The sequence below is a fragment of the Sorex fumeus genome, unplaced genomic scaffold (assembly GCF_029834395.1).
Source record: "Sorex fumeus unplaced genomic scaffold, SorFum_2.1 ptg000002l, whole genome shotgun sequence".
NCBI lineage: Eukaryota > Metazoa > Chordata > Mammalia > Eulipotyphla > Soricidae > Sorex > Sorex fumeus.
The window spans coordinates 1,730,497-1,749,837 of NW_026606059.1; the positions used below are offsets into that span (position 1 = coordinate 1,730,497).

General features: G+C 46.8%; 1 protein-coding gene across 1 annotated transcript; it reads right to left on the reverse strand.

The window, feature by feature from the left end:
- Window positions 1-3,576: 3,576 nt before the first annotated feature.
- On the reverse strand, window positions 3,577-7,092 carry SNAI2 (snail family transcriptional repressor 2). The gene is made up of 3 exons (XM_056111196.1): window positions 6,915-7,092; window positions 5,723-6,265; window positions 3,577-4,840 (listed from the first exon to the last, which is right to left on the reverse strand). The coding sequence occupies exons 1-3, from the start codon at window positions 6,991-6,993 to the stop codon at window positions 4,659-4,661; spliced, it is 804 nt and encodes a 267-aa protein (XP_055967171.1). The 5' UTR covers window positions 6,994-7,092; the 3' UTR covers window positions 3,577-4,658.
- Between the last annotated feature and the right edge of the window lie 12,249 nt (window positions 7,093-19,341).

Below are 19,341 nucleotides of genomic sequence, written 5' to 3' on the forward strand. Positions count from 1 at the left end.
GAGAATGGACTTGAGAAAGAAAGCTAATCCCTGCCATGATTGACAAGCCCAGCACCCTGGCCATTGTTATGAAAACTTACTCAGCTAATCATTAAAAGGGTCTCACAACTAGCTCTCCAGATTTCCAAACACTGCTGAATGGATTAAATTGAGTGTTACAAGCACTGCAGCTTAATTAGATGAACGAGTGTACAAATCATAGGAGACGCCTGTCTGTTCTTCAATGTGGCTCTCCCACTCACTGCTATAAATACCTCAGCAGGCCCTGTGGAGTTTGAGCACCGGGTATGCCTGCGTTTCCTCTGCTAATCTCTCATTGTTCAGGGGGGTCTGGCCAGATGCCACCACGGAAAAGGGTCATGGTTGTTGCTCTCTTACATGCACGCTTTCCACAAGGTGATTATTACTTCCTGGAGGCTTGAGGAGCTACATGTGACATTAGGAACTGGCCATGGACACTTACTACTGAAAATTTCAATGAAAACTACCCCTTAATTGTGTCTCTGTGAAGAAAAAAAAAGTTGGTTCTTCACCTGTGTCTAAAAACAAGAATGACACAAAAGTCAGCTTCTCTGGAAACGGCGGCTTCTGTAGGGGCCGAGTAGGCATTTGCAGACGGGCTCAGGGATGTTGCTCAAGCAGTTTCCTGTGCCCCGACTCCCATCGCGAGTGTCTTGCATGGGGCGCCTCACCAGGCAAGCCTTAGACTTTTCAAACTTATAATTGCCTCATTACACCAGAGTGTCCACATTTCAGCGGTGAAAGAAATGCCTGTTTAGCTTGGAAGACATTTTAGTTTAGAAGATAAAAGACGGAGTGAGGAGTGTGGGTGGATGGGGAGTTGCAGTGGCCTTCAGCAGACGGAGCGTTTAATGCACAGGGGATGGAGACCAGCTGCTTCCCAGTTCCCCCGAGCAGTGGAGGAAACAGGCCCGCGTGCACCAGGAGACGCACAGCACCCGCAGGGGAGCGTGTCCCGACAGGGAAGCCCGGGCCCCAGGGAGCGGAGCCAACGGGATTTCCACAGAGAAATTGGGACACGGCTCTGAAGAGTGCTGCATGCCATCGTAGAGCTCCTGAGTGAAGATCATTTTAAAATAGAGCCATAGCAGATTCTAACATATTTTAAGTCCAAAACACATTATTGCTGTTCCTTTTCAGTAAATCTCGACTTCATGTCTGAATGTATAAAGCACTGTGCTGAGTACACTTCAGTCCCCTCATTCCCAGGGAAACTGGTCTCAGAAGAATCCAGGTTTTGACTTCCATGGGCAAATACTACCTCAGTGATGTCAGTTCCATTATCCAAGCTCTCTGAGTTTCTTTTATCGGTACCAGACCAATGTCTTAATAGGGACATCACCACATTTGAGGACGCCACAGGGGACCACTAGGTGCCATGTGAAATGTTTACTACTAGTGAGACTGACTATTGACTGTTTTCTGCACTGGTTATTAGTGCAAGGGACAGTTAAGCATCTGGTTGGGAACTTACTCCATGGCCCTTCAAGGAACAGGGGAAATGAAGACACCCAGCTCGTAAATTGCAGAAAGCCAACAGGCAGTGACTCCGCGCACACTTGGGTGCACACTGGGGTTTGGATCGAAGCTCAGAGTTTCTTTCTCCTGCAACTACTTTCTCACAGCACAGGAAACAAAGGAAGGACGCTGGGGACACTGACCAGCATGTGTTCCTACTGCTGAAGTCCACAGGGCCAAGCACTGGCCTTCAGGATGCACGTACCCTATATATTTTTCTTCCTTTCTCTTTTAAGCACCAATCTCCAAAGAGAGAAACGAAGAGAGGCTGCCATCCCCAGGACAGGACACTTGCCGTTAATTTTCATTTTCTCTACCAGAAAATGCTCACAAAACATATCAAGACTTTGGTTGGAATGAGGAGCATGTGAAATTTACTTTAGATTTTCAAATCATTTTCTATTATTTTCTCTACGTATCCATCTGGCAAACATTTTTTTTTTTTGGCCAGATGATATACTGAGTTCTGGAAATGTATGCTTTGGGATAATTTATGCAGTGAAAAAGAAAGCTATCAGCAAACAATTGTAATGCAATGAGGTAAACACAAATACATAAGTGTTCTAAATCTCCCAGAAAGACCATATTCAGGAAATAATTTCAAAGTGACATTTCAACTAGGACTTAAGCGTGGCAGGAGAAAAGACATCTAGACATGGAAACCTTGGTAAAAAGGCTAAAAGCGCTTTTAAAAGTTCTGAGCCATATTTACAGAAAATCTAACTATCCCATGTTAACTCAACCTTTGTTACTTTAATCAAGTTAAAATATTTAAATCATGAATCAATTTAGAATGATGAAGACAATATGGGAACAAGCTGCAAAAATAACGCGGGTAATTTTTCACTGAGAAATTAAAGCAATGAACGGACATTTCCTTTAGGAAATTATCTGTTTAACTTTTGGACACCCAGAAATGCCGTGCCTATAGATTTACAAATGAGCAGAGGAAGCAGGCACAGACGTGGCGAAGGGGAGGCCAATCGGATCTCCTCAGGAACGCTTGACTTGCTCCCATTGGTCCATGCAAGATGCATGACCATCTCGCCGCCTGGAAGCCTCCAGACAGCCTCCCGCCCTCACGCAGATGCACTGAAGCGGCCTCTCACAAGTTTAGAATGTCCAGTCAGCATTTCTTTCATATTTACAAATTGTTACTCCAAATAATTTTGTCTTTGAACCGTGTCCTGAAAAGCCAAAGATTAAAAGGAAAATATTAAAGTGAAGACGTTTTTAGACAAATGCAATCTCTTTCAAAACTTCAATTCAGTAGAGTGTGTGTGAACCTTATTTGGTATTTTAGACCACTTGCTAATGAACTAATATTTTTGAGATATGAGTTCTAGCTTTTCTTTTTACCATAAGAACATTAAAAGGAGAGAGAGAGAGAGTGTGTGTGTGTGGGGGGGGAGGGGTGTCTGAGTTCTAAACACACTGGATGCAGTGATCAACCTAAACAGTATCTATCCTCCCAGTGGGTTTGAGTTTGGGTTCAGACACGTGGCATGGCTATTGTCACGGTGTGTATGGCTCTGATTCTTGAAGCACATAAATCCCGACGCAGGTCTCTCTGCACAGGAAGTGGCTGAACATGCCACACTATCACGTGCATATTGGGTTTGGGTGGGGGCGTGCTCAAAATACCAGCAAGAGAAAATTTAGTGTTCTATTTTTTAGCCTTGTTCACATAGAACCTGTGATTTATTTTACATTACCATGAGTGAGATTTTATTTATATTCTTTATGTTTTCAAACTTGTGCAATTTATAATAAACCCGCTTTCCTAATTTTTCATGCAAACATTTTTTCAGTCTTATGTTTGATTTTATTTGAAAAAAACCTCAACGTGTTCAGGAGTTTCACAATATGTGATTGCAATGCTTTTCTAGAACCAAAATATAACACTGAATTTGTATAATAAAACTTCATACCTTTTTCTCTTCTTGATAAAAGAAACAATTCTCTGTATATCAGTTTTGTACTAATCACAAAGCAAATAAAGTTTCTGAAAGTAGCATACAAACAACAGATTTTAAATCAAAAAATGTTTATTGTAAAAAAAGGGACCTTGAAAACTGTTTTCTAACAAAGAAACATGGTTTTCACAAGTCTTTGGGTTGTTCATAGGCATTTGCTATAGACAACACTTCACTTTCATACAAAACTCACTCATACATATAAAAATAAACACAAATTTACATGGACATCACTATAAAATTTTAAAAAGGCATTTCGTAAAGGTACGTGTGAATTGCATTTATGTATGCATTATAATAGTTTAAGTACATTACTGAGTTTCTATGAATCCTTTCTTGCACTTATTCCCATCTTCAATTAATTTTTTTTAAAAAGATCCTTTAAAAAAGTCTTTAAAAACGTAAGACGTGGGCACACACAGGAATGCACAAAGCAGGCTTCCCTGCTTCTCCCAAGGCACATTCGCTGATTGGCAACAAACACACAAAAAAACATCCTGAATACACTTGCTTGTGTTTGGTTCTTGTTTGTTCACTTTCTCTCTCCCTTAAAAATATACTTTAAAGCCTTTCATATCAAAAAAAAAAAAAGAGAGAGAAAAAAAGCAAAACCTTTAGTTCAACAACGGCCACCAGACATCAGATATGTAACGAAGTAAACTCGGAACACTTCTAAGGCACCTGAGACAGAGTCTGGCAGATTCTCTTCCTATAGGAAACTCGATTACAAACTGGATTACAAAGCAATACTGTTCTTTTCCGTTGAAATGGTTTGGCAGCAATGTCACTCTTTGCATTCTTTCGGAGCAGAAAAAGAAGATGCAATGTTCTCTTTCATTCCTTGGCTTTATCTTTAGGGAAAGAGCTTTGTCTTTTATCCCTTCAATCTAGCTGTCAGTAAATATAGAGTAATTTCAAACTTCACATGGAAAGGATTAACTTTAAACATATGGGTTCTGTGGTCTTGCAGCTGTATGTGTGTGTGTATGTGTGTGTGCGTGTGTGTGCATGTGTGTATGTGTGTGTGTGTTTAGACATATTTTTGGTCGATAAGTACAAGAGAAAATGCCTTTGGACTTTTATTTGTCATTTGGAGTCGGCGTGAAGAAATGCATCTGTCCGAGTAAACATTGGTTGCATCACTCAGTGTGCCACGCAGCAGCCAGATTCCTCGTGTTTGTGCAGGAGAGACATTCTGGAGAAGGTTTTGGAGCAGTTTTTGCACTGGTATTTCTTTACATCAGAGTGGGTCTGCAGATGCGCCCTCAGGTTTGACCTGTCTGCAAACGCCCTGTTGCAGTGAGGGCAAGAGAAAGGCTTCTCCCCTGGAGGTGGGGTGAGGATGAGAAAGAAAGACAGTCAGCATTTGCAGAGGGAGCACACAGTCAGACAACATTTACGGCCATCCATCCCGTTTTGCCGTGAGGAACGGGGGGAGGAGCAAAGTTAGACTCAATTCCCCACGGAGACCACGGCTTTAGTAGCTGTTCCTCTTAGGCACAGCCAAAGGTTGCCTTGAAAAGGCCCGTCGAGGACACTGGGGCTGCCAACCGCCGAAATGAGGACGTGCAGCTCTAGGACTTGGACTTCTGAAACTGTCCTACCCCAGCAGGTGCAGTGGCCAGCTGAGCTCCTCCCCGCATTCCCCAAGACTTCCCCTCTCCCGCCTAAATTACGACCAGGCCTGGATGAAGGCCTCCACTTCCTGCAGGATGATTTGGGGCAGGACTTAAAAAAAACTTGAGCAGGAAAACAAAATCAAAGAAATCCAGCGCCAGCTGCCCGATTCGCTCGCTCTGGTACTGGCACAAGCCACGTAAGTAACAGAAAAACGGATGGAAACACCATCGTGCCAGCAGCGACGGAATCAATGGGTCAGAGAGCAGCGCTGGCCTTTGCTGCTTCCTGGGACCATGTCACAGCGCACACACGCATGGATATCATTCCTGAGTTTCTAACTGGTCGCTGAGACCGAACTCATTTCTCGAATCTGCTTTCCCGAGTCTCAGTACTGCTTGCAGTCCCTGGAGCAGAGGTTATGAACGAGAAACTGTGTGCTCCAAAGACGCCCCCAGTGCCCAGGAAGCAGCCCAAAGCATCACTCATCACCCACAGCCCGGAGCCACCCCTTCATGGACCGGCCACAGCCAGCCCTGCGTTTTGTTCCAGCCCCCCAGGACCATGTCCCCGGCTCGTTTTCCTCTTACCAGTGTGAGTGCGAATGTGTCCTTGCAGTAACCAGGGTCTGGAGAAGGCCTTGCCGCAGATCTTGCAGACGCAGGGGAGGGTATGGGTCCGAATGTGCATCTTGAGGGCGCCCAAGCTCACGTACTCCTTGTCACAGTATTTACAGCTGAAGGATTTCCTAGTCTGGGCGTCACAGTGCAGCTGCTTGTGCTTGGCCAGCCCAGAAAACGTCGAATAGGTCTTACTGCATAAATTGCACTGAAACTTTTCCGCTTCGATGGCGTGGGGGTCGGAGAGCTTGGACTGGAGTCTCTCCTCCTCGTCGCTGATGGGGCTCTCGGAGCCGCTGTGGTCCTTGGAGGAGGTGTCGGAGGGAGGCGGCGGGCTCACGCGGCCCAGGGACGCGGGGTATCCGGAGAGGGGCGCCAGGACGTTGGGCAGCGGCGCGTGGAACGGGGCGGTGGTCCACACGGTCACCGGGCTGTAGGCTCCGGACGCGAGGATCTCGGGCTGGGGGATGACAGGCAGGGGGTAGCTCTCGTAGAGGTACGGGGAGATGATCACTGCGGGAGAGAGGGGGAGGAGGGCAGGGTTAGGTTGGGAGCGCCAGGAGAGACCCCGCCGGGCCACTGGGGCTGCAGCCTCCTCCAAAGCAGAGTCCCGACCCCAGGGGAGAGGCGGCGGCGGCGGTGGCACCTTCCGCGGCACCCCGGCAGCACCCTCTTCCTGACAGCCCGGACTTGCCCACGAGTGTGACAGGAGCAGCGGGCAGCAGGCCCCGCTCTGGGTGGACACGGCCGGGCCAGCGCCGGCAAGTTCCAGGCAGAGCAAGGGAGGAGCTCCGAGTTGCACAGAGGGAAAAGTTTCCCGGGATATTATATAGATGCATAAACTTTTTTTATTAAAAAAAATTTTTTTTCCCCAAGCAGGCTTGGAGCACAAAGCCACGCACAGAGCCAGGCCAGGCGGGCGGGCCAGCAACCTGGGGTGGGGGGAAAAAAAAACCCAAACGCAGCGGTGGCGCGCGGAGCCGGGGTGCCACGCACCTCCCCGGCGCGCGCACACTGCAGCGGCGGAGTCGGCGCCCGGGGGTCGTCCCGGGGGTCGGTGCCCCCCGCGGTGCCCATCCCTCCCCTCCGGGCCGCGGTCTCCGGGCCAGGGGGATAAGGGGGGTGGGGGTCGGTCCGTCCCGCCCGCCGCCCGCGCGCTCACCGGTGTGCGTGTCCAGCTCGCCGTAGTTGGGCTTCTTGGCGGCGTTGAAATGCTTCTTGACCAGGAAGGAGCGCGGCATGGTGCCGGCGCGGGCGCGGATAACGGTCCTCGGCGCTAGCGCATCGCCCGGGCGGGGGCCGGGGGGCCGGGACGCGCCTGCCCGCCCGCTCCGACTGCGCCCGGCCGGCCCGCGCGCCGCTTTTCCCCGGGCCGCGGCGCGCGCGCCCAATCAGACGGCGGAGGCTCGGGTTGCAGCCCCGCCCCGCCCGGCCCGGCCCGCGCGCTCCGCCCGCCCCTGCCCCCTGCACAGTGCTCCCCGGGACCCCGGCCCGCCCCTGCGCCCCTCACAGTGCTCCCAGGCGCGGCTCGCGCACGGCGGGCGCACCGGGCCGGCCGGGGTCCGCGCGCGTCTCGGGGCGCAGGGGGCGAGCCCCGGGTCCCTTTCACCCGGGCCACAGTTTCTTCTTCTTTTTTTTTCCCTTTTTTTTTCCTTTCCCCCTTTTTCCTTTTTTTATTTTTTTAATTTTTTTTTGTTTTGTTTTAAATCTTGACCTAGATCAGTGTGCATTTTGGAAGAATTCGTTTTGCAAAGCGCGCCTGGCCTTTCAGAGACAGTTGCATCATCTGCTTTTAGATGCTTACCTCTTGCTTATCTTTTATTTATTTATTTATTTACTGCAGTAGAAGTGATCAGCATTCATCTGGGGTTTTTTAGTTGTTGTTCCTTTTTTACTTTTTTTTTTTTTTAGATCTCCTTGATTCAAGTGTTAAGAAGCCATTGGAGTAACCAGCAGAAAAAGAGAAAAAAGTTTTTATTTTTTTTTTAATAAATCAATGTTATAAAAATTACTCCAAGTGCCTCTTTTTCAAAAGGGAATTTGTCATCAATATGTTCGGTCACCTTTGCCAATTCCAGACGTTTCTTCTCGTCTTTGACTCGAAGGTGAAATAGGTTTCCTTACCCTGATCCGGGCAAGTGCTGCAGGAAAGAATCCAAGAGGAGAGGGCGGTGAAGTCGAGGTTCCTAAGAGGCGTGGAGGCTGCAGAACTTTTTAATTTGCAAAGAGAAAACAAAAGCCTCTGTCGGGCGGGCGGGGTGGGGGCAGTACACGTTTCCTGAGCTCATTCACGGATCCCTTTAGGTGACTTTCCTTCTCGCAGTCCCTAATTTAAATATCAAAAAGAAGCAGAAAACCGTGCGCTAAACACACAGCGTCCGCAGGAGAGGAAAGCGTAAACACGCACCTCATTCTTCCAGGAGCCTTAAACTAGAACTCGTTCAGACTGTGCTTTCGGAGCTGGTTGCTTGGGGCTTGGGTTTACCCACATCTCAGCACCTGCTTCTCTGGAGCCGGAGTCATCCTCATCCTTCTCAGCCCCATTTCCTGCAGAAAATGCGTTTTTATCGGAGCTGGAACACACACACACGATCCTGTGTCTCCGTCCTCTCCATCCCCTCCTTCACGCTATACCAGGCTTGCTTGCGGTCGTGAGCGATAGCATCCTGGTAGGTCTTGGTTGGTACTTAGAATGCAAGGTGATCGGCGGCTAAGGCGTGTGTTTTGAAAACCTCTTTAAAAAGTGCGAAAGCAATTCACTACTCAAAAAAAAAAAAACAACCAACTTTAGCATGCAAATGTTGCAGAGTTAGTTCACTGCCACATGCCCAGGGTCCCCCGCCCCTGGGCAGCTCCGAGAAGAAGGGGGCCGCCTGGAGGAGGGTGGGAGGTGCAGGCGTGTGGTTTCCCGGGCGAAGTGGAACCCGGCCCGAGAGGCGTGTGTGAGGTCCCGCTGCCGTCGGGAGGGAGCGTCGCGTGCTGACGGCGTGAGTCACGCGCACAGGTGCTCTGCTCAGACACCGCAGAGGCATTTGGCGCCAGGACGCTAGAGAGGGAGAGAGCCGGCTGGGGAGGGAGGGGGAAGGGGAGGGGAGGGGAGGGAAGGAGGGAGGTCTCCACCCAAGGGCCAGCTGCTGGCTCTGCTGGGGCAACCCACAGCACCTTGCTCTGCTCATTGACAGAAGCTTTCCTGGGCTCAGCGACCAACCTTTTTATTTTTCCTGATAGAAGGGTACTAGGCTTTAGTTTCTTTGGGGGAAAGGAAATCCAGTGGGTTTTGCTAATTAAGGCAGGGAGTTCACCCCAGCCGACATAATTGGGCTCATGGCCATGCTGGAACAGTGCTCCTGTCTTCACTGCCACTGTGTCCAGGTCCCAGCTTGGGGGCTGCGGGTGGGCACAGGTGAGACGCAGATCAGTGGACAGCAGGCTCTTGGAGAACACAGGACAGAGGGATGAGGGAGATGCCAAGGGGTGAGCCTCACTCCCTGGCAGAGCTCAGAGGTCGTGGGGTGCTGGGCTATTTCCAGAGAGGACTTGAACTTCACCACGGACCCTGTGTCTGACTCTTCCTCGGGACAGGGGGGACATGGGGAACCCAGGTTTTCTGATGGTCGGATGTTCCCAACTTTAGTAGAGTGTGCAATGTGATTTGTCAGTCTCATTCCCTGTTCTCTAAGAAGTTCGGGGGCTAATTCACGGGAATGGCAGCCCAGTGCAGGTCTAGAAGGAGGGGGGCAGAGCCTCACAGGCACCCCTCTCTCATGAAAGGCATATTCTTGCGTTGCCAAAGAGGGGAGCGAAGTAGATTCGTGAGGTTTGGGGCTGCACTTCAGGTTGATTTGCTTGGCAGAGATCTGTGTACGTTAGGCGGTGCAGGTCCCGTCTGCTGGCTTAGGACGGGCAGCTGCCAGGGAAGGCTGGGCCGCCCAGCTCACCTGCCTCCTTCTTCACTCTCCTCCTTCTGTTGACGCCTGACCGGCCCTGAGACGGTGGCGGGATGGACCCACCCACATGCACGACAGGTTATTGCTATGCCCACGTTATAGACAATGAGAAAAACGCATCCAAGCATTTGCTCACAGGACACGGCAAGGAAACGTGTCCTGTGTGGCAGCGAAGTGACCGAGAGGTCGTGTCGTCTGTGGGTTTACAGACATTTGTCTTTGTTAATGATCTGATCAATCTCAGATAAAGTCAGGTCGTCCCCCAAAGAGAAATAAATGTACCTTTTCTTATCATCTGGGTTTCTCTATCTATAAATTATATTGCGTTATCTTCCTATTTTCTGTTTTGAAAGAAGAATTCTAGGGCGCCACACCTGGCAGCGCCCAGCACCCAGAGAGCTTCCTTTCCCTGGAGGCCCCTGTGCAGGGTGGGACCCAGACCCCCAAACACGTGGAGCAGCACAGGGTCAGACTGAGCCCCCCAAACATGGGGAATAGCACAGGCCCTTTTAAAATAATATTTTAGTTTAATATGAAAAATTCTCTTAAAACAAAATTTTTTATTTAATTGAAAAAATTATCTTAAAACAATATTTTAAAATATTATTTAACTAGCACACGTTTTTCCCAGTTTCGAAGGAAAAGCTAGAGCGGCACACAACACAGGCCCCGCTGGTTCCCTGAGCCTTGTGCTGAGAGGACCATCTTCCCGGGGCGGTGGCCGGGACCCGAGTTCACACTCAGGGTCCAAGAGTAAGTCTGCACGGTGATGTCAGCGGCACCCGGTGGGGCCTGCACACGTGTGTGTGTGTGTGTGTGTGTGTGTGTGAATTGGGGTGGAAAACAATAGGAACGTATGATGGCAGGATGTTCCCCTGCTCTTTGGGAATTTCCATTATTTCCTGCGTATTCCCAGGGTCGCGTTCACCAGGCAATAGCCTGTGTGCCGAGGTGACGTCGGTGTTGACTCTGTAACTCGGGGAGCTCGGGATCTAGGGCCTCTGGTAAGAACACCTCAAGGAAACACTGTTTCACTTGGGAACCGCATTTGAATGACAGTTACTTTGTGTCCGAGCACTTGCAATCAGAAACCAGGTAGGATTTTATACTGTCATTTCCCCTGGCTGACTTTATGATTAATGCGTGGCAAAAGGTAGAAGATATTCATCTCTTCAATAGTTTTTTTTTCCCTGTAAAACACTCTAATGATGCTTCTGTAAGAGAAGACTGTGGAAAATGTTTTATTTATCTATATTTTCTGCAACATCGTGGGCATATGTGGTTATAAGGCGGCCCCTACTGGCCGATGTTGGAAACTGCACCGTATGCTTCGTTCTTTCCAGGACTTTTTATCAAGATCTGCCGCCTAGTGGAACACGACAGCGAACATAAACCTGTCCACTTTTTTTTTAGTTGCTCCCATTTTAGATAAACATTATATAAGTGTCTTTGAATTTTAATATTTTATTAATTAAAGTTTTAATATTTTTATATTTTTAAAATTTTAAAAATATTTTAAATATTTTATTAATTAAAATCCAGCCCCCGGACGAGACCAGTGCAGTCTCCTGCCCCTGCGCCTGGCTGTTCCTCACTGGGGTCCCTTGGACGGGAGCGGGTTGAGCTTTCCTCCCCGCCCCGACCAGGGCTACGGCAGCCGAAGACCTCCAGGACCAGCCACCACCATGCTGAGACCACTCTCCGCACACATGAAGGTACTGGCAGAGGGACAAAGCCACGCGGGTTCCGGGGCCGAGACCTCCAAGCCTACTCGAATTGGAGTCGAGCATCTTCCACCCAGATCCTCCAAATTCCAGTAGGCGGGGGTCACACCCACCACCTGGCCCCCTGGCGCCGTGTAATCCCATCAGCGGCCAAGACTCAGAGACTATAAAATCCAGATCCCGGACGAGACCAGTGCAGTCTCTGCCCCGCGCCTGGGTGTTCCTTCCCGGAGTCCCTTGGAGGGGAGCGGGTTGAGCTTTCCTCCCCGCCCCGACCAGGGCTCCGGCAGCCGAAGACCTCCAGGACCAGCCACCACCATGCTGAGACCACTCTCCGCACACATGAAGGTACTGGCAGAGGGACAAAGCCACGCGGGTTCCGGGGCCGAGACCTCCAAGCCTACTCGGATTGGAGTCGAGCATCCTCCACCCAGATCCTCCAAATTCCAGTAGGTGGGGGTCACACCCACCACCTGGCCCCCTGGCGCCGTGTAATCCCATCAACGGCCAAGACTCAGAGACTATAAAATCCAGCTCCCGGAACCCGGACGTCTTATCAGGACATCTTTTTAGACATCTTATTATCTCATTCCTACTTTGGACAAACTTGCAGGCTATCGAATGCAGCCTGCCCACAGGGCAGAGTCTGGCAAACTCCCCGTGGCGTACCAAATATGCCAAATACCAGTAACAATGATGGGTCTCATTCTCCTAAAGAGCCTTGAATATAATCTCAGGGCTAGGATGAAAGAGGCGTTACTGGGGCCTGCTCGAGGCAATTGACGAATAACAGGATGAATGAATGAATGAATGAAAGTAATGTCTCCATTGGAGACTTTGTTGTTACTGTGTGTCTTACTTCACGTTCATAAAACAAGTGTCATTTGAGTTACACAGATTATGCTGACTTTTAAGTAAGGAAATGGGGGACGTTCATAGCAGTTCAGTCAAGAAGAAAAAAGGTGGAGAAGATAATGGCATGCTGTTAAAAACGAAGTCAGTGCCTCCACCGGCTTCTTCCCTGTATCTCAGTATTGGCAAGACAGGGATGCTTTAAAGATTTAGGTCTTATTTTCTGGGGCATTCGCAATGAAACTGAATGGAAGAAATATGGTTTTTTTTTGTATTTCCTTTTCTTGATATGGTGTATTTCATTAATTGATTTGTGTGCATTGAACTGCCCTTGCATCCCTGAATGAATTCTATGCGATCGTTTTGTATGATCCTTTTGGATTCCATTCACTTAGGTTTTGTGGAGGACTTTTGCATCACTGTTCATCAGGGATCTTGGTCTGTCGTTTCCTATTTTAGTAATATCTACATCTGCTTTTGGTACTAGGGTGATGTTGACTTCATGGAAGTCATTGGGAAGGATTTCTGTTTCTTCCATGTTTTGAAAGAGCTTGAGGAATATTCATAATAGGTTTTTGAAGATTTATCTTTGAAGAACTAACTAGTGAACCTGTCTAGTCTAGACTTCTGTTCTGGAGGAGATTTCAGTTACTATTTAGCTTCATTGGTTGTGATGGATACAGTCAAGGTTTCTATTTCCTCCAGATCAAACCTTGGAGGCCGTTTGCTTCTAAAAATTCATCCATTTTATCTAGATCCTCTTACAATTGTTTAAATTTCTGAGGAGACTGTTGTAATTTTTCTCCTAAATTCTGATCTGATTTAGGGTTTTAACTCTAATTTGACTTGTGACTATAACAAGGGTTTGCTAATCTTTTTCATTCTTTCAAAAGAATACTCTGTAAAGTCTCACAATGGAGACATTACCGGTGCCCACTCGAGCAAATTGATGAACAATGGGAGGACAGTGCTATAGTGCTATTGTTTTATCGATTTCAATATGATGATTTTTTCTAGGATTTTTTTATTTTCTTTATCATGAATTAGAATTCTTTTTTTTGTAGGGCCCAGGTCTCTGAGGCATATGCAGGAAGAATAGTGAAATCAAAGAGATGTGGCCGGAGCCAGAGGTTCTTCATCCTCTTAGCTATTTCTTCGACGCTCTTGAAGGCATTCCAAGCCGCTCTCTTCCTCCTGCACAACTCAGGTGCCAGGTCATTCGTCATGTTGACTTCTCGACCTAGGTACACATAACTGTTGTATTCGGTGATGGTAGTTCTGTTGAGAGCAAATGGAGCATCAGGAACTGTTTCTCATAAACATTGTCTTGTGAGATTCAGCTGTAGTCCGACCTTTCCACACTCACAGTCGAAGTCGGCCAGCATTTGTGCCACTTGGCTAATGTTTGGTATTATTAAAATGATGTCATCAGCAAAGCGGAGGTGGTGTAGTTGCCGACCCTCTACCTTCACTCCCATTCCTTCCCATTACAGTCGTTGCATGACGTTCTCCAGGGTTGCACTGAAAAGTTTCGGTGAAATGGTATCACCCTACGAAAGGTAGGGTGATTAACGGGAAGCCAAGTGATCAAGTTTATCATTCTGACTCTGGATTTATTTAGTATTATTTTATTTATTTAGTGTTCTTTTGATTTTGGCTTTTTCTTCTTGCCTGAATTGTTATGCCTGTACTGCTATGAATCTCCCCCTTAATGCTGCTTTGCTGTGTTCCAAAGTGTTTGTTTTAAGGAATCTTTTTGTTTATTTCCTCTTTGATTTTGTTATTTAGAACCATGATATTCAGCTTCCAAATACTTGAGCTTTTCCCCACTCTCTTTATGATTAATTTCTACCTTCAAGAGGCTATTTGATAAGATTTCTCTTTTGGTCACTTTATAAATGCTCACATTGTGATTCAGCATCTGGTCTATCCTGGAGAACATTTCATGTGCACCATGGAAGAATGTGTACTCATCTTTTTGTGGGTGTCAAGTCCTATATATGTAGATTAATTCTAGTTCTTCTAATGCTGCATTGGAGGTCCTTATTTTCTTACTAATTTTTTGTCTACTCTACCTATCCATTGTGGAAGTGGGATATTACAGTCTCCAATCACTACTGTGTTGCCATCAATGTAAGTTTAAGGTTTAAGGTTTTATAGCAGTTACTTTATAAGTTTTGTGAGCCCTTTCGAGAAATTTAATAACTTGGTTAAATCGCAATCACTTAATCACTTAATCCCCGTTATTCATCGATTTATTCGAGCGGGTGCCAGTAACGTCTCCATTCATCCTGGTTGCGTGCTAGCGTAGCCCAATGGTATCTGTTCGTTCTAAGAACATGCAGAGCCTCAAACCGATCATTTATGGTCTTGACGAAGAAGTCTGACCATCTTATAGGTGGGCGTCCACGTGATCTTTTGATGTCCCGTGGAATCCAATCAGTAATGGCTCTAGTCCAGCGGTTGTCTGTAAACCTCATTACGTGTCCAGCCCATCTGATTTTTGATGTCTTGGCAAATGAGACAGCGTCCCTGATTCTTGAGCCTTGACGAAGATCAGAACTCCGGATTCTATCTCTCATTTGAGTGAATCGTGATATTCCAAGCATAGTTCTTTCGATTCCTCTTTGAGAGACCCGAATAGCATTCTCATCCTGTTTTCGTAGGGTCCAGGTCTCTGAGGCATATGTTAATGCAGGAAGAATAGTGGAATTAAAGAGATGTGCTTGTAGCTGGAGGTTCTTTGTCCTTTTAGTTATTTCTTCAATGCTCTTGAAGGCATTCCAAGCCGCTCTCTTCCTCCTGCGCAACTCAGGTGCCAGGTCATTCATCATGTTGATTTCTCGACCTAGGTATATATAACTGTTGCATTCGGAGATGGTGGTTCCGTTGAGAGCGAATGGAGCGTCAGGAACAAGGCTGTTTCTCATAAACATTGTCTTCGTAAGATTCAGTTGTAGTCCGACCTTTCCACATTCACAGTCAAAGTCGTTCAGCATTTGTTCCGCTTGGCTGATGTTTGGTGTTATTAGAACGATGTCATCAGCAAAGCGGAGGTGGTGTAGTTGCCGACCATCTATCTTCACTCCCATGTTTTCCCATTCCAGTCGTCGCATGATGTTCTCGAGGGTGGCACTGAAGAGTTTTGGTGAAATGGTATCACCCTGCCGAACCCCTCTCTTGATATGGATGATTACTTCTTTGTAGAATGGTGAGATCTTGGTAGTGAATCCGCAATAGAGCTCATGAAGGATCCTGATGTATTGAGTTTGTACGCCCTGATTGGTTAGGGCTTCCATGACCGCTTCCGTCTCAACAGAATCAAAGGCCTTCTTTAAATCAATGAACGTTAGACAGAGCGGCATCTTGAACTCCCGAGATATCTCAATGAGCTTGGTTATTGTGTGGATATGGTCGATGGTACTGAATCCTTTTCGGAACCCGGCTTGTTCACATGGTTGTCCTTCATCTAGTGTTCTGCTAATCCTATTCAGGATGACTCGAGTGAATAGTTTGTAGATGACAGACAATAGGCAGATTGGGCGATAGTTGCCAATGTCGTGGATGTCTCCTTTCTTGTATAGTAGTACAGTCCTGCTGGTTTTCCATTGGGATGGAACCTTGCATTCAGACAGGTAGCGTGTGAAGAGTCGAGCCAATGTATTGATGAGTACTGATGGTAAGTTCTTCAGGTGTTCAGGTCTGATCTTGTCTGGGCCAGGTGCTCTTTGTTTCTTTACCGACGAGATGGCATGTTGGATTTCAGAAGGGAGAACATTGGGAACGACATATCCATCATGTGGTATGTGGTATGTGGGCAAGTGGATGTGGCTATTAAAGAGATCTGAGTAGAAGTCATGAATAATCTTCTCCATTGCCCTTCTGGAAGATGTGATAGATCCATCATGATGTCGGAGGGCAGTCATCTTGGTTTTGTAGTTGGTGAAGGACAGGCGGGCATTACGAATGTTTTTCCCAGCTTCTGCTGCATCTACCAGTACTGCTGCTCTTCTGTTTTTGAGGTCATCCTTGATGGCTTCTCTGCACTGTTTTGTCAGTTCGGATGTTCGCTTGTGGATGCCTGAGGCATGTGCCAAGCCACGTTGGCGAATAAGTTCAAGAGTGTTCGAAGAAAGATGGATTTTTGTGGTTATCTCTCTCTTGGCATTCCTTGCACAATCATGGAGGTGCTGAATCATTCGATCATATTCCTCATCAATGTTGTCAATGATGGCATCTTCCCATGTTGCCGCAACAGAGCCAAAGAGCTCCCAGTTGGTGGTTGTTCTGGGAGTCCTCTTCTTAAACCTTGCATTCTTTTCTCCTCGTTCTGTGAGGTAGAATTTTGCATGAAGAAGACGGTGGTCTGATCCCGTTTGGAATTTTGGGACAACAGCAACATCGGTTAGGCAAAACCACCGATTGAATATGATGTGGTCTATTTCATTGTGGAACCGTCCATCGGGAGACTCCCATGTCCAACGTTTAGATTCAGCCTTTTGGAATTGTGAGTTACCATGGAAGGTTTTGGTTGACATGATGAACTCAGACAGTCTGTCACCCTGTTCGTTCCATTCCAGGCCATGGGTTCCGATGTGGAGTTCATCGACTGATCTTCTTGGTCCTATCTTGGCATTAAAATCACCGACAATGATCTTGTAGAAGGTGTGATCTTCTTTATAGAACTTCTCCAGCTCCATGTAGAATTTCTCAGTTTCTCTTTCACCATAACTGGATGTTGGTGCATAGACAACAAAGATAGAAACTGCCGGTAGTGAGCCACATTTATTCAAGTGTAATCGTCCGATTCGGGTTGTTAGGCATTCGAATGAATCAATGCTCGTGACTAAGTTTGTGTTGACAAGGATACCGACACCACCGGCGCCTCTTTTATCACATGTTCTAAGGAACAGTTCTTCTCCAGTGTCGAAAACAGCATGATGGGATTGATGTCTTCTCGTTTCAGTCAGACCAATGATGTCGTACTTGATCTTTCACACTTGTACGATAAGGTCTTCAATGGATGCAGCAGATGCCAGAGTACGAGCATTAAAAGTACAGACAATCATTTTTGTTTTTCTGCGTTTTGGCAGCCTATGTCTGCCTTGGTGTTTTATCAGCCTCTCCTTCCATATCCTTCTCGACTCTGCATATTCAGGGTTAGGGAAATGAGATCCATTTATTACTGGATTTGGCATATCAATTTGGTCTATTTGGCATAGACCACGGATAGCTTGCCAGGCTCTGCTGTGCTGGTTGGATATTTAAGGTACCCTGAAAACTTAGAGAAAAGTAAATAAATAGTCGCGTAGCTGCGAATGCGGCCGCGCGCTCCCGGGAGCTTGTTGTGATAATCTCTGGATCCTGGCCGTTGTTGGGTTTATACGGCAGTTGGAGGGTGTAACTGTCTAGCTACTGACAGGTCCAGTCCCAAACCGTGCAGGCTTGGAGATCTCAGTCCCGGGTCCCACACACCTGGGTTCCTCTGCCAGTTCTGTTATGTCTGAGGCTTATCCAAGTGTGTGGAGAGTGGCCCCAGTAAGGCCTTGGTTGGGGCCTGGAGGTCTTCAGCTGTTGGGCCCTGGCGAGGATAGTCAGACACAGGGTAGGAGACTCTGCCTTGTGCTCTCCCGGGAGCTTGTTAGTAATAGGTGGTGAAGATGAACCTTGAAACTGAAACTATTTAATTTCAAATTCTACTTATTTTCCCGGTCTGGTAACTTTCCATCAGAGGAGTGCATATGACATGTGATTTACCCCACCATGTGGCCTCTAGGAAGTTCACCTTTTCTCTGCTCAGATAACATTTACATATGATATGTGTTCAGTTCAGCGTCACATACTCATCCCACTCATTACTATCTATGTTTATGTCTCCGTTTTTATCTTAGTAACTCCAGGTTTATGATGCTTCGTATCATTGATTTCCAGTTGCTGGCTGACTTCTTCAAACATATTTGTACTTCTAGTACCATGGAGTAGAATGCTAAGCATGTCTGTTTCATATTTTATCTGTAAAAAGGGAAACATTTACTGATGATAATTAGTTTTTAGTCTATAAGCATTTCACAGTATTTTCCTAACTGGAAGTGGTTATCTTTATTGCCTCCTTAATGAAAGCATGTGGGAAAATAAGTCCAGTGATAAAGAATCGATGATTTGCAGCACAGTGGATGAGTTCCATTCTCTGCGAGTATATCTCCCCCCCCCATATATGTATATGGTATGTATATGGTATGCTTGAGTGGTTTAAACATGTGCATGAGTAGTTTATAATTTTGTTTGGTATACTGCTCTGCATTTATTTATTTATTTATTCTCTCAAAAGGTTTATATCTTTGTCATTTTTTTTTTTACAGTTGTAGATTTACAATTTTTTGTGCTTGGGTTTCGATTATACAATGATCAGATACCCATCCCTCCACCAGTGCCCATTTTCCACCACCATGGATAATATCCCCCCACCCCCATCCCCCCATCCCCCCCTGTCTCTGTGGCAGGGCAATCCCCTGTGTTCTCTCTCTCCTTTTGGGTGTTGTGGTCTGCAAAAGAGGCTTTGAGTGGCAAACATGTTCAGTCCATAGTCTACTTTCGACATGCATCTCCCCTCCTGGGAGGATCCTCCAAACACCCTTTATTTGGTGCTCCCTTCTCTATCTGAACTGCCCTTTCCTCTAGGATATCCGGCTGGCCTCTAAGTTATGGAGTAATCCTCCTGGTGCTGATCTCAGCTATTCTTGGGTATTAATCTCATACTTTGTTACTTTATATCCCCCAGATGAATGCAGTCTTTCTATGTCTATCCCTCTCTTTCTGACTCATTTCGCTTAGCATGATACTTTCCATATTGTACCACTTGTATGTAAATTTCATGATTTCATCTTTTCTAACAGCTACATAGTACTCCATTGTGTAGATGTACCAAAGTTTCTTTAACCAGTCATCTGTTCTTGGGCATTCAGGTTTCTTCCAGTTTCTGGCTATTGTAAAGAGTGCTGCAATGAACAAACAAGTGCAGATGTCACTTCGACTATACATTTTTGCCTCTCTGGAATATATTCCCAAG

Coding starts and splice junctions, on each gene's coding strand:
- SNAI2 (XM_056111196.1), bottom strand. CDS start 6,993: ATGCCGCGCTCCTTCCTGGTCAAGAAGCATTTCAACGCCGCCAAGAAG. Junction 6,266..6,914: donor CGAGCTGGACACGCACACCG/GTGAGCGCGCGG, acceptor TCTCTCCCGCAG/TGATCATCTCCCCGTACCTC. Junction 4,841..5,722: donor ACACATTCGCACTCACACTG/GTAAGAGGAAAA, acceptor CCCCACCTCCAG/GGGAGAAGCCTTTCTCTTGC.